Consider the following 14,915-nt stretch of genomic DNA (forward strand, 5'->3'; position numbering starts at 1 on the left):
TATAAACCTGTTCCATATTTCGGAAAATGCAAAATGGTTGAAATTAATGCTATGATTCTTGAGATATTTCATTTTGAACTTCGAAATCCGTCAAATTGGCGGGTCCCGCAAACCTAGTATTAATGTTATTGTAATTTTTTTAGTGATAATTTAAAAAAAAGATTTTTCATTTATTAATAACTTATTCAAACGCGAAGCCTAATATTGTTCCTTTTAGACTTAATTTGAATAAGTTGATTTTTTAAAGAAAAATGTGTATTTTCGTTTACCCGTCAATTTGACGGGTGTTCGTAGAGATAGGTATATACGAAACGCCCGTAAACCTAGTGTTAAAAGTATTTCTGTGGTTTTAAGCAGCTGTCGACCATTTCAAAAACGCGATGGGACGAAATATTGCAAATATTTCTCATTTACTAGTAAGCACGATAAAGTTACATTAGTATCATATTACAAAAAGTCTAACACGTGCTACTAATATTATGTTACACGATGTTTAACATGTATGAATTTACTATGTTAAAAATGATGTTTACGAAACAACAATTGTATATATTTTCTAAATTAAAAAAATACTACGCGGAGGTAATGACCCCTCCCCCGCACCCCAGTTGGAGTTCTGTGAAATATTATACAGGTATATTGTACATTACAGAATAGTTATCGTTGCTTCACAAGCTTTAACTTGAAGTGTCGTCCAGTGTTCACTATTATTGCTCTTCAGATTCCGTTGCTGTATTGACACCTATATTATTAAGCAAGATTCTCTGTAATGTAAAATTATGAATGTACGAAAGTGTGTATTTGAGGGACGTAGTTGATATTGGTCGAGAATTTTACAGTTTTGTTAGCGCAAAGTGGAAACAAGGTTCATCGTTCATAATGAACGAATGTAAGTAAAATTATTTTCTTCCTATTTGTTATTTCTTAATTTCAAATTAAAAATTGCAGACATAGCTAATAACTTAATTGCTTCAATTTTTGCACTAATTGAACTTCAAAGTATGTAAGAATAAGTATTTTATTTAAATACCAATAACGTCTTGAGCATCTCAGATTGGCCAGAGTATTCCCTTTATTCTATCTTTATTCTATCTTTATTCTGTCGTACATATCTATATCCTCGGAATCGCTGTTCTTTTTACTTTGGCCTTAGGTATCTCATCTCTTTCATTCGATCCTCAGTCACTTGTTATTCACGTTTATCACATGTTAACTGTACTCTTACTTACGATATCACGAAGCATTAACTTACTTTTAATAAGATGACATTACGAAACCTCTGTTGTTTGGATAATAATTATAAGCAGTGGCGTATACGTATCCGGCTTTCGGATACCACACTCAAATAAGAGAGAGTTCGGATAATGAAGCATTAGAATGGGTGATCGGATAAGAAAGGAAAGCTTTAGTTAATTTTTATTTTATTTTGAGCGATAAAACCACCTCCAGATTCCATTGGTACTACGATTTACAGCCTTTGGTACAGTCTGCCAATTCATTCTAAGTATCTCTTAATTAATCAAATTAAATTTTGAACACCTGATACTTACAGTTAGGATAATAGTGCTTTTCTTGGAATAGTTAAAAAATAATTATATTAGTGTTAGTATCCGCTGCATTGAATTACTAGTAGATGTAAAGTAATCCTATGATTACTTTTATTTACGATTACTTAGGTTACTTTTATTTGGAAAGGAAATCTTAAGTTATATATACGTATATTGGCGCCATGTAAGTGACATGTGTCACATTTCTTAGTCATATTTTCACAAAAGAACAAAACAAAAAATGAATTTCGAAAATTATCTTTTCATCTTATCTGATTGATAATCGTCCAATTAATTTTTGTCTACTGGTTTGCCCACATAATGGTTGATAACGAAATTAAGTAGGTGTTCAAACGAAAACGGTGTAAATATTGTTAATTACATGGTAGACAAAAAGACATCATACGCTTGTAAGAATTCTCAGGCTGGATATTGTCTTGGAAATTGTTTGAAAAAACTTCATTACGATATGCGATGATTTAAAAATTTACATGTCTAATATTTAATAATTAATTAAGTTAAATAATAAAAAATAATTAATAATTAATTTTATTCGCCTTAATATTTTGTAGAACTTCATTTCTTTTATATATTTTTTATTACAACAAAATAATAGCCTCATTTGTGAAACAAATATGCATTACTTTTGGACGCATAAATTGCGTCATCTTTCACTGTATGAAATTAAATAAATTAATTATTAATCGACGATACTGCTGACACACCACATGTATTTAAACAGGACATATTAGAACGATAAATAAAATAGTGACCAGCGATGTTGATAATTAAAGAACGACATTTTTAATAACGAAAAAAGTATACGATATAAACTATTAAACAAAATAGAAAATACATAATGTAGAATAATTACTACTACGTATATACGTATATATGTATATCCGTAGATTCGATAATCAATATTCGTAATTGTACTAACAAGTTATCTAATCACATATTCATAATACGATTTTTTGTTTTAATTAAAATCGAGTAGTATAGAATGTCCTATTATATTTAACTGATAATTTCTGTAATTTTGCAGACTGCACAAATATGATTAAAACGGGGTAATACAAAATATTATTTTACAATTTAACTATCGAGTAATATTTCACATTATTTGCATTATTTGCATTATTACATTACAATTCGACGCAAAAAGTATTGACGAAATGGTAGGGGAAATCGAGAGTACACTAGAGCCCCTCTTATCCGGACAACCATTATCCGAATAGTCTAATATCTGAACGTTCTACAATACGTACCTGTACCCACAATACCTACAATGTATTTATCCGAACATAATATTTCAGGTTACCTTGTTTCGGATGCCCTTTTCTGTTTTAAATGTGTCCATTTTTTATTAGCAGTGACATGTAATGTATTCTTTCCTTTATTCGATTGAGTGAATTCTGATTATAAGAGTTTGGTATGAAACTTGAATTGAATCGGTATGGCGCTTGAATTTCGATCGAAAAATTCGAAAGTGGTGTAAGTGGAATAGAAATAGCAGAAATATATGCAAAAAAAATGTAACCCTATGCAGTTACTTATGTTGAAAAAATTATGTGACTCAACAGCAAAAACGATATGGGACACATAAGTATTTAAAGAAACTACCAAGTAATCTTAATCTGTATTTGAATAAATGAGAAATTTCATATTAGAAAATTAATTGTTCTATCATTCGAAATTCCATTATCCGAACAGTTCTGTCTCCCTATTAGTTCGGATAGGGGAAGCTCAACCGTAACAATAAGCTTCAATGATATATATTCGTTAATCGATTTTCATACAATGACTTGTATTAACTTTAGAGCGAGTTGAAACTTTTCCGCTGAAGCTGCGAAATATAGAAAATAGGATATAAGTTATGAAAGATCAAGTATAGTCGTGTTTTGAATGTATGGAGCTTGTTATATAACGATATCGTTATATTAAATTTTCATACTAATTATTCTATAATATTTTAATCCGTTGTACAACGGTAATTGCAATAACAAACAAATACGCTATATAAAGGAAGAAACTAAAATATTTGTTTAAAATTCTGCAGGAAGCAACGTGTCTGGGTAGTATGCGAAAGGATGTCTGCGTTGTGTGTGGATTTCCAATTTTCCTAGCGGAAAAACTGGTCCTCGCCCATGTTGCTTATCACCGCACTTGCTTTCGCTGCGCTCGATGTAATAATCAGTTAACTATTGGTAATTATTATGAAACCGAAGAAGGGCAATATTGCTGTGAAACCTGTCCGGATGAAGATATTGCAGTACAAATAACACAAAGTTACGACTATCCTACATTTAGCGAAATTGAAAAGAGCGACATTGATTCCAGTTGTCAGCAATTTTTTGGCAATGACGAAAACGTAAATGAAAAACCGTTTAGTCGTAATTCTATCGAGCGGATGGATCACGAATCGATGGATCGCGTTGTTATTCCTGATTTAATAGCGCAAACTTCTCGATTGCGGCTCAATTTCATATCGAATCAACTATTTTCGGAAAATGATGAACAGATGATGAACAGAGATGATAATATGCGTATAAGTGAAAATCGAAGTAGCATCGAGGGAGATGATACAAATTTAAAGACAGAAAGCAGGAATTTAGTACACCCATTTAATACTGAGTACGAAAAACAAAGTAAACTCGAAGAAGAGAATAAACTCAGTTGTATTGCTTGTTTAAAACTAGAACCTGATAACGACGGGCTGTTAAACAAAAACGTCCATGATTACGTCCATGAACGATTAAACATTGATAAACACGAACAGGATCAAATAACAATAACTTCTGTTGCTTCGCTTCATAATGTAATTAAGGAAACAAGAGCATCTCATAGCAACGACAAAGAATTATCGGATGAGACTAGTTCTGAGAGCAATTATTCTATAGTTGAAAAAAGATGTAGAATGTTTGAAAAGAAAAAAGATGATATCGAAAGGAATAAGCTTAAAACTCATGATACCGAAGCATTAAAATTCAAGATACAAACTAAAAGGCATAGGACTAAAAGTATAGGGAACAGTGAAAGTCCGATAATAAATCCAGATACGACAATGCAGGAAACAGACATCGGTCAAAATAACTCTCGAAAATATAATGCAGAAAGCTTCGATAAAGACAGTTCGTCACAGATTGCTCCTTTCGAGTTATCATCATCGCGTGTATCGAAAGTTAATAAAACTTTATCGATTCCTTTGGATACAGAAAGTATTGAACATCATACATCTACGGTTGCGAACGATATTAATGCAACAAACGTAATATGCTCTAATTTTAGTGAAGATTATCCCGAAGATTTAAACCCCTTTAAAAGTGACGAAGAACAGGAGGAGCTGGAGGAGGCGGAGGAGGCGGCGGAGATGGAAGAAGAAAAAGAAAAAGAGGAAGAAGAAGAAGAGGAAGAAGACGAAGAAGACGAAGAAGGAATTACCGATAAATCCGTGACAACTATGAACAGTTTAGAACCTACCAGAGATCTAACAAATCCTTTTGAAAATGTTGAAGAAACAGACAAGAAGGAAGTTATTCTACCAATACCAGCTACGAGAAGTAATTTTAAAAGTGGTAAAGCTAACCAACATTTCGTAGAAGGATCAACAAAACGACGTTTAGCCGCACCACAGATTAATCTAAATCCCTTTTGGAGCGACGAAGAAGATCACGATAGCGATTTGGAGTTCAAGGAGAGAACATCTGAGATTATGCCTACTCCTAAACCACGCACAATTAAGTATGTATAAAAATTAAAAATTTGTTAAACTATACTTTTCATTGTTGCAGCGTGCTAACAATGTTGAATTGTAAAAATAATAGACAAATTTCATTAGTTTATCCAGCAGAAATTCGATGTAGGTAAGTACCTAGACAGATACATTACGCGTTAATCATTTTGTAATCATAGGAAGACAGAAACGTGCTTCCTCCTAATACAAATCTATATTTTTACAATGAATCATGAAATTATATCGCAATACCGTATATCAAGTATAACGTATGAGAAGCCATATGTTTCCTTTCACTTTTATCATTGTTATAGCATATATTAGATAATATTTATTTCTAGTCGCGAAACTTCGTAACACCGAACACAATTTCGTACTCAAGTCAATCCTACTCGTTTTTGCCCCAAAAAATATTACCAAGTCCCCGAAATACAATTCATATATGTCTAAATAAAGAATAAATAAAATAGAAATTATTTCATAGTTTTTAGCGCATTTCGAAGTGGGTAATATTTTTTTGGCAAAAAATCTTTTCTGATTTAACTGAAACTCGCGCGATAGTCATTGGCGCGTTATACAAATTTCTACAAAACCGAAACACTTCAAGATGTTGATGTTTTTTAAACTTTGTTTTGTCTCAAAAAGTAATTTATATAGACGATATATATTTTGTTTTGTTGTAGGCACAACGAGCAAAGCCCAAGTAAAAATGGACGAAAATCGAGCGACACTCGTGATTATTTATCCATATCAAGTAATTACTTGAGAAGCCCAGAATCAGGGATACGTACAGGAGGAGCTTATAGGAAAAAGAAACCAGCACCGTTACCACCAAATAAGAAAGAATGTGTTTCCGATCAGCGCACATCTTCAATGTCTAAACTACAATGCAATTCTGCCGAATATCTCGTAATCTATGACCACGATCTTTTACAATTTACAATACTCGCGTAAAAATTTATTCCATCGTTTATACAGACTGTTACGTTCCATGTGAAAAGTACAACGAACGATAGCTAAAAATATCAAATTTTTTGTTATTAGGATTCACCTTCGCATAAAACATTTAAAACACGTAAGCCAAGACCAGCTCCACCACCACCAATTCCAGTGTCAAGTGGTTTTAAAGAGTGTCCTATGAATAAATCACACGATGCCAGTGTAGAATATAACATATGGGAAGATGAAAAGACTAATAAAGATGAAACAAATAGAAACAGACAGAGTTTTCCACACATAACATGCGAGGAAACTTTTCATTGTAGATCATATTTAGACAAAAGTATGGAAGGAAAATGGAAAAGGAAGAAAGGACCTGCTCCACCTTGTCCAATACCACATAGAAGAAAGGTAAGTGGAAACTTATTCATTTATTTTACTGTAAATTGTAACTGTGAATTGCGTCGTAGCCGTAAGTCTAAGCGCGAGTCACGTAATTCCGTAATTCCACGAATTTGAAAATACCAAAGTTCGCCTAACTCTTGCGACAATTCCATTTAGAGAGATTAAGATCCATTTACGTCCTGGCGCAATGTATGCAATTGTACATATATTCGAGGCCACTTTGTTTTCCTTAGAACCGATCGCGCCGTTCCGCGTCTCGACCGTTCTGTACACCGAACATCGTTCTCACACACGCTTCAACACACTTCAAACAACCAAGAAGTGCATATTATATATAGTTGTATAACAGTAGTATAGTTGATACTTATAAATCTTCGTGTCGCATGTCGCGCATTATGCCCATCGTATCATAAAGAACCTTGTTAGCTGAACCCACGCCAGTCCTGCCAACATTTCTTTTCTCATCGTTTGAAACAACATCAACATAATTGAAAACATAAATAAAAATAAGCTTTTTGGCCATTTTAGATAAAAGTAATGTCTCTTAAGGATGTTAAGTTGGAGTTAGATGAAATAGAATTGCAACAACAAGGCTTAGAAAAGCAAGGTGTCCGATTGGAACAATTGATAAGAAGTAAATGTGAATCTGGACCACAGATTAGCGGTAAATATATTTGTTGTGCCGAAATCTCCCTATTAAGGAAAGGAAAAATAATTCCGATGAATAATCCAATTTGAATGTCAACATTTCGGAAGCGTATAAGAATCCGGTAAATGAAGAAAAAATGTGCTTTAGAGATTTACACGCATATGCTCTATTTTGGAGGAAATCGCGAAGAAAGAAACAAATAAGTCTTCGCTTCTTCACTTATTTATACTTATTTATACTTATTTATTCGTGCTATCGTCCATTTAATGAAGATATTGTTCAAAATGGTACACCCTCTTGCAGCAATGCACGCGATACATCTAACATTGACATTTCTAAATCGTAGCTAAACATCGCTTTCTCAGAACAAATAAGCCTAAATAAATAAATAAATAAGTGAGAAAAGCAAAACTTCTTTGTTTCTTTTCTCACTCTCGCGATTTTCTCCAAAATGGAGCATAAATGAGCAGATCTCTAAAGGACGTTTTTTCTTAGTTTGTCGGTCCCCTGCATGGTATCCTGTAGTTTTGACATTTAGATTGGGGGCACCCTCCTAAATATGGACGATTATACTTTGTATAAAATATAACATTTTATATATTTACAATTCTCTTCTACAATAATACATACATAATATTGTAGACACTACAGATATTTCCCTTGGAACAGACGTAGAAGAATTAGTCTTAGAGTTATTTACTTTAGTAAATGAAAAGAATGAGTTATTTAGACGACAAGCCGAATTAATGTTACTCCGAAGACAGCAGAGATTAGAAGAAGAACATGCCGAAGTGGAATACCAAATTCGATGCTTAATGGCACAAAATGAATCAACTAAAACGGATTTTGATAAACAAAGAGAAGAAGCGTTGATACAAAGGTATAAGTTCAGCCTTCTTTCTTTTTTTTAACAGCTATTCGTAAATGATAAAAAAGGTGCAATGAAAGCTTAATATTTTTATCGACAGATTGATAGAAATTGTTGAAAGACGAAATGAAATTGTCGACTGCTTGGAAATGGATCGTCGCAGAGAAATAGAAGAAGATCGGAGTATACATCGTCACATGGACTTATTTGCTGGCAAGTACAAGTATAATGAAATGAAAGTACCTATTACTGATCTATCTTAATAAAGAAAATTACGTTGTTCATTGTTTAATAGCTAAAAATAAAAACGATATATCGTGCAATGATATGGATACGACCGAAAAGAAGAAAAGAAAACAAAACAAATTAAAGGAGAAAATAAAAGAGAAGAGACTGAAAAGAATATTGAAGAAGGATGTTGATAAGGATGTAGATGAAATGGAGTTGACACTAAAACGTCATACTAAGCGAAAATGGTTTTAATTTATTTCGATACTTTACTTTTAATTACTTTAATATTCCAATCGAATACTTTAAGTAAACGTTACTGTGTGTAACTCGCTGGAAAATGCTACCTCGAATTTCTGATTCAAAGGTTCTTTAAAATAACGTTCCAAATGAAATTTTGATCTAACAACTTTTTATTCAGATAAGATTGTATATTCTTTATGTATATCATTATGTATACTGTTTGTATAAAATTATCAATCTAAATAAAATTATCAAACAGTCTGAAAAATGAAAACATGATCGAATGAAGCAGCAGCTGTTATTATTAAACGACTCGACTTTGGCATCGTTTGGATACAGCTACAATAACGAAGGATTCTTCGCATAAACGTTTACGTACATTTATTGTGCGTTAGGTTCGAAAAAATGTAATATTACGTTTACTGTTGTAGACGAAAGAATATTATGTCGTTTATATTATGAGTATTATGTAACGTTAGACATTTAGGTTTTAGTAATTGTATTAATGAAAAACTTTATTTCCAAACGTTTTATTACAACAAAAATTAGAAATGTGTATCAACTCGTATGCGCGCGATCAAGAGATATTATGGATTATGCATGCCATTTTGAAAACGTTGAATCGATTGTTTAGAATTAAGCAGAGGTTATATAAAAACACTTGTCTTCTCTCGGGCACTTAATCTTTCGTTTTAGCATTCAAGCGATGCGTTTTGATAGTCATAAATGATTTCACGTCACTATATAATATTTTGAAAATGAAGGGATAAGAAATTGATATACTTTTCGAAGTTTGTTCGTTAAAACCTGAAACGATTCTTTAAAATAGAAAGAAATTCTCGTTCTATGTATAGCCACTGTTGGAAATATAGCGATGTCATAAAATTAGTGAAGCAGTAAATGTCATATATTTTGACCGTTCGACGACTTCAAAAATTTTGGGTGAAATAATAGAAGGGCGTTAAAAGTTACTGCTGTAGGTAGGATCAATCAATACCGTCTATGATACTGTAATTTATGACTTCGCTATTTCCTTGTCAATAGAAATACATGGTGAGTCAGTAGAAACTATCATCAGGGTTTACTTTATCACTTTATCAAAAACTGTTTGAAGTGAAATAGATTATTGTATTTAAGGGGTCTGGTCAAACGAATATATTTTGTTTTTATAACTATATTTTCTAAAGTATTAAAGTGACCTTGAGCTTTTTTAATGGTACCGCATATTTTTTACAACATTAATCGATCCAGTTGGATATTCTCTAAAAAAAGATATTAAGCTATTTATACCAGAAAAAACCATTTTATAGTTTGGCAGAATTTAGCAGATATTTTAACTTTAATTTCTCAGAATTAGTATATGAAAGATAAGGGAGGACGCGAGGCGGTATTCTTGTGCAATATTTACCTTGTCTTGATCTTTCATACGTTTATTTTGATAGCATCTTGGCAAGGTATAAAAAAAAAGTTCACAAACTTTTAACACTTCTGTATGAAATTCAAGATTATTTGATTTAAAATATTCTACCTATTTGAGAGAGGAAATAAAAATTGTAAAGCTTCCTATATTAAGCTCTTTTTCTAAAAATACCTTTAAATTGTAAAATTGATCAAAATATCTTACATCATCCACAAATACATTTTTAAAAGCAAGAAATGCTAGAATTTTCAATTCCTTCGCAGACCTGGGGCTACATGGCCCCCCCCCCCCATACTATTTTAGTATCACATACGACATTATCGGTTCAGTATAGAATAAGATACCAGCGCTACTTACGAAGGAATGATAGGAATAATAATTAAATCAATGATCGATATACCCATAATCAAGATCGATCTATATTCTATCAGAGAGAAAATGAGGAAATGCTCACGTCCGTGGTTCTAGTTCTTTCATAGTACAGGTGCTGCACCATACGGCCAAGTGCTGAGTTTAAGTAAAATTAGCATGTGCAAGAACCTATAAAATTAGGGATTGTATATATGTATACATGAAACTAGAAAAAGTAGATATGAACTTTTCCATAGAACCGTACAATTAAATAGATTCTTGTAGCGTAGAACTCAATAAGTTCGTGTGTATGCTAGTATACAAGCAAACAGGGCAGATCCCTAATGTTATAGGTTCTTGTACATGTTAATGTTAAGTAAACTCAGCATTTGGTCGTATAGTGCAGCACCTATACTATGATACAACACTAGAAGTACGGGCGTGAGCACTCTCATTTCCTCTGTTACTTTTAATCTCATCGCACGCATATCTGTGCCTTTAGGACGACGATATCTCTAACGATGGACAACCGCCGTCCAATCATTTATGACCTTTATGTCATAGGACCTTTAGGTTCTAGAACATATTAGTTACAAATTTTTATTAAATTGTGTGCGAAAACTTGAATAAGTCATTAAATTAATTTCAAATAATAGAATATCTTTTTTCATTTTTAAAAATGCTTTCATTAAAGAATTGGATATAAAATAAAAATTTATTTGTAATACTTGGATGATATAAATTGCACTTAAAAAATGATTATTTAAAAGTTATTATTTGAATTTAAATTTATAGTTTAAAAATGTTAGGAATCAGGAAATAAAATAAAGAATCAAATTTTATTCTCCACTAATAAATAAGTAGTACGCAATCTGCAATATACTTCGATATTTCCTTTCAATTCTACTATTACTTTGTGTATAATTCAAAGTTTTTTCATTCGTTACGACAATTTGAGATGTTAATGTATATATTTTTTCTTCCGATTCATGTGTTGTTTCTTTATACACATTTTCATTCACCTTTAACGTATTTATCTCAAGGCGAAGTTCATCGCGTTCTTTCGAAATTTTTGCATTACTTGTAAATTAGATAATTCATTGTTATTCTCTTATATCAACTCTAACGCAAATCAGAGAACTTACTGTCTCAGGAACAGTGCTGGGACCCGGATAGTAGGATCAAATTCAGATGTACCCTCGTTTGTGGATGTACTTACTTAGTTATCGGCTCCACTAAATATTAAAATTAATACGATAATAATAAAAATATACACGTTTTAAGTTTATCTTATAACTTATAATTTTTACATCTCGTCTGTGCTAACTCTAATAGTAAACTGCTAATAGATTAAATTTGTTGCCTGTAAAGCATAATTTGTAAAATTATGAAAATAAGAATTAATTATTACAAACTTTTCTGTTCCATATTACATAAATGTATTATTAATATTTTACACCTTATAAACAGATCTTATATTCGCAATTAATTTACAATCTAACCTCTTTCAGAATTTTTATATTTCACAAACATGACATCACTTTTAAAAAGCCTTAATGGATTTCAACTGTTTAGTAGACACTTAAAACAAAGGTATTAAGTTAGAATACTTTATATACTTGTTTATACTTGTAATAACTTACTTGAATGTTTCTGTAAAATAAATTAGTTTTCACTAGTACAATTATTTTAGCCTCAACATAATATCTGTTCCTGCTCGTGGTAAATTACAAAATCCTCCACCAAAGAAACGTCACCCACAGTGGCTACCAAAACCAACACGTATAGTATGTATTTGAAATAGATAAATAACATTTTTATTTTTTACTGTTTCGCAGATAGTCTATATTGTCATTTTTCATATTAGCGTTATAATGAAGAACTTTCTCCAGAAAACAAAGAATTTCTCTCTGAATTTGTATCAGCCAATAATGGTCTGCTCGGTGTACAAAAATCTCCATTAAATACAGAACTTGTTCAGTCCGCAACATGGACTCCAGGCTCTAAACGTACTGGTTTAATTGGGAAAAAGATAGGAGTATATCCAATGTGGTTGAAAAATGGTAAAAAAGTAACGACAACGCTAATACAGGTATTTCCTAATATAGTAAATATACTATAATAATAATTATATGAAATACATTTTGATTTCATATAAACTCATATATCTAATTTCTTAATAGATTGTAGATAATGAAGTTGTAAAATATATGCCACCTGAAGAATTCAATCCAGTTAAGCGCACTAAACATTTACAACCTAAAGTAAAAAATGGTTGCCTTGTATTAGGTGCAGTAAACATTGATCCGCAGCTAGTATGTTATGTTTCCTATATCTCTTAATATTTATCTAAGTTTTCTGAATATAATGTTTGTATTATCAATTTGTATAGCTTACTAAGGAATATTATGGAATATTCAATGCAGCTGGAGTTACACCAAAAAAAACACTAATGAGATTTGTAGTTTCACCAAATGCTGCTCTTCAACCAGGAACTCCTTTGTGTGCAGCTCATTTTAAACCAGGAGAATTTATTGATATTCGAGGAAAAACGTAAATCTTATTTACTAATACTTTCCTTTTTATACATGATGTGTATAATATGTAATCCATTACATTGTTCTTTAAAAACATAGTATAGATCGTGGTTTTCAAGGTGTCATGAAAAGGTGGGGCTTTAAAGGTATGCCTGCTTCTCATGGTGTAACTAAAACGCATAGAAGACCAGGCAATATAGGCTCAGGAGGAACAAAGGCTAGGGTAATGCCAGGTACTAAAATGCCTGGACATATGGGAAATCGTTGGCGTATTCTCAAAGGTGTAAAGGTAATTCATCATTTTTACTTAGCTCACATCTATTACATTTATGATCTATTATTCGTCTTTCTTTTGGTTGCAAATATATTCATTTAAAGACATTTTTTTTTATATATTTATTATTTTTTGTTATCGTGAAATATCATATATGATACAAGTAAAACAACAATTCAAAATACGGTATAATCTTTTTTCTTATTATTTTTTTTTTATGTATCACAATATATTAAACAGTACAATTGAATCTTTATTTTTCCATCAAACCACATAATTTGTTTTGTTTTCAATTGTAGAATTAGAGTGAATGATCAAGATGATCTATCAGTATAATAACTATATCAAATTATTGTTTATACATATACTTTATATATGAACACTATTTGTAAATATTTTTTCCAAGTTTTATACAAAGATAGTGCATATTTATTTCTTTTTTTGTAGTTCTACAAAAAAAATATTCGTGGAGTTGAAAATCTATAACTACAAGAATGTACTCAATTTTTTCATTTATCTTAAATAAAATTAGTTAAAAATTATGCATAACATTTCAGCTCAATCTTTTGTAACTCTCATGTAAGGAATTCAGAATTGCTTTCCATATAAAATGTGTTTAGTATAGAAGTAAGATACATTGAATTCTGAAATGTTTATATGAAATATTTGAGAATGTAGATATTTATGATGAAACATTTGAAGATTATCTCCTTACATCATTCAGTAGTTACAAAACGTTAATTCTTTAAAACTATATTACTTTTGAAAGGAAGATACATTATACAGCAGTGGCACTTTAAAATTATTTTACAACAGCTAGTGAAAAACATATATTCACAATTAGTCAAACTTATATGATTCATTTATTATTTATTTTAAAATTATAGTTTGTAATGTAAATAATATAGAAAATTTGCAAGAATGATAAATTGTGCTAGGAATATACCAACGTCATAACGTTCCACAATGTGTAATAACTTTTTCCTTTAACACTCTGATATTAGAGCGTATGAAAGATATTAGCAAGAAATGAAAGAACTATTAGTTATTAATAATAGTTATTAATCTAATGGAAACTCTCAAACGTAGAATTAAAAAATTTAATCGATTTCCTTATAGGATTATTTAAAGACATGCCTCAGTTATATGACTATACACAAAAATTTCACAATTATTTTAGATCAGCAAATGAAAAGAATTATAAATAATAAAATAATATTAATCTGTCACAATTGCAATAGCAATAATTGTAAATAAATTTGTTGTTAAGATCCACTTTTTAGAAAGAATCCATCAGAATTAGATTAATAAATAATTACAATGATGTAAATATGTTGAAAGATTATTAACAATTATATGTAATGGTTTCAGATCACTGTTAAACTTTTGTGTGTATGTTGCAGATACTACGAATAAACACTAAATATAATGTAATTTGGGTATTAGGTCATAACGTCCCAGGAGAGGTAAATACCATGTGTTATTTGTATGATACGATTTTACCTACTAAAAAAAGTACATCACCACATTTTCCTACATATTTACCGAATAATGAAAACACGAATGTACTTCCTGAAGAACTTTATGCGGATGATGTTCACCCATTTAGTGACCCCACTATTGAATATCAACCAAAATCGTAATTGTAATAACGTAGTAAATAAAAAAAGTACTTTATAATAAGAGGACATATTTTATGAAAATATTTAAATCTCTTCAAA

The 14,915-nt window shown here is 31.0% G+C and overlaps 2 protein-coding genes across 6 annotated transcripts in view; both read left to right on the forward strand.

Annotated features, from left to right (window-relative positions):
* LOC117212886 (EH domain-binding protein 1) overlaps positions 1–8,759 on the forward strand; it is a 55,598-nt gene extending 46,839 nt beyond the window's left edge. For 3 of the 4 annotated variants that reach the window (XM_033458005.1, XM_033458004.1, XM_033458007.1), the window contains 7 exons: positions 3,607–5,288; positions 5,964–6,189; positions 6,325–6,630; positions 7,153–7,288; positions 7,916–8,153; positions 8,242–8,354; positions 8,437–8,759. In XM_033458005.1, the coding sequence (XP_033313896.1) occupies positions 3,607–5,288; positions 5,964–6,189; positions 6,325–6,630; positions 7,153–7,288; positions 7,916–8,153; positions 8,242–8,354; positions 8,437–8,624 (2,889 nt within the window). In that variant the 3' untranslated portion in view covers positions 8,625–8,759. The remainder of the gene's footprint in view (positions 1–3,606; positions 5,289–5,963; positions 6,190–6,324; positions 6,631–7,152; positions 7,289–7,915; positions 8,154–8,241; positions 8,355–8,436) is intronic. The other variant, XM_033458006.1, reaches the window with a different exon arrangement.
* A 2,684-nt stretch (positions 8,760–11,443) lies between these two features.
* On the forward strand, positions 11,444–14,882 carry LOC117212863 (39S ribosomal protein L3, mitochondrial). 2 transcript variants are annotated; one of them, XM_033457951.1, is made up of 8 exons: positions 11,444–11,822; positions 11,895–11,976; positions 12,077–12,170; positions 12,251–12,475; positions 12,567–12,698; positions 12,776–12,936; positions 13,020–13,209; positions 14,598–14,882. In XM_033457951.1, exons 2-8 carry the CDS (start codon positions 11,915–11,917, stop codon positions 14,835–14,837), a joined length of 1,104 nt encoding a protein of 367 aa, XP_033313842.1. In that variant the 5' UTR covers positions 11,444–11,822; positions 11,895–11,914; the 3' UTR covers positions 14,838–14,882. The 2 variants fall into 2 exon arrangements, with proteins under 2 accessions (XP_033313842.1, XP_033313841.1); XM_033457950.1 differs by having other exon boundaries at positions 11,444–11,594.
* Positions 14,883–14,915: the final 33 nt, after the last annotated feature.

The sequence above is a fragment of the Bombus bifarius genome, unplaced genomic scaffold, assembly GCF_011952205.1.
Source record: "Bombus bifarius isolate JDL3187 unplaced genomic scaffold, Bbif_JDL3187 scf7180000008407, whole genome shotgun sequence".
In the NCBI taxonomy this organism is placed as follows: Eukaryota; Metazoa; Arthropoda; class Insecta; order Hymenoptera; family Apidae; genus Bombus; species Bombus bifarius.

Bases quoted from the DNA above. Each gene is read 5' to 3' on its own strand.
- LOC117212863 (XM_033457951.1), top strand. From the start codon at position 11,915: ATGACATCACTTTTAAAAAGCCTTAATGGATTTCAACTGTTTAGTAGA. The intron at 12,476-12,566 runs GTATTTCCTAAT...ATTTCTTAATAG, and splicing joins TAACGACAACGCTAATACAG to ATTGTAGATAATGAAGTTGT. The intron at 12,699-12,775 runs GTATGTTATGTT...CAATTTGTATAG, and splicing joins TAAACATTGATCCGCAGCTA to CTTACTAAGGAATATTATGG.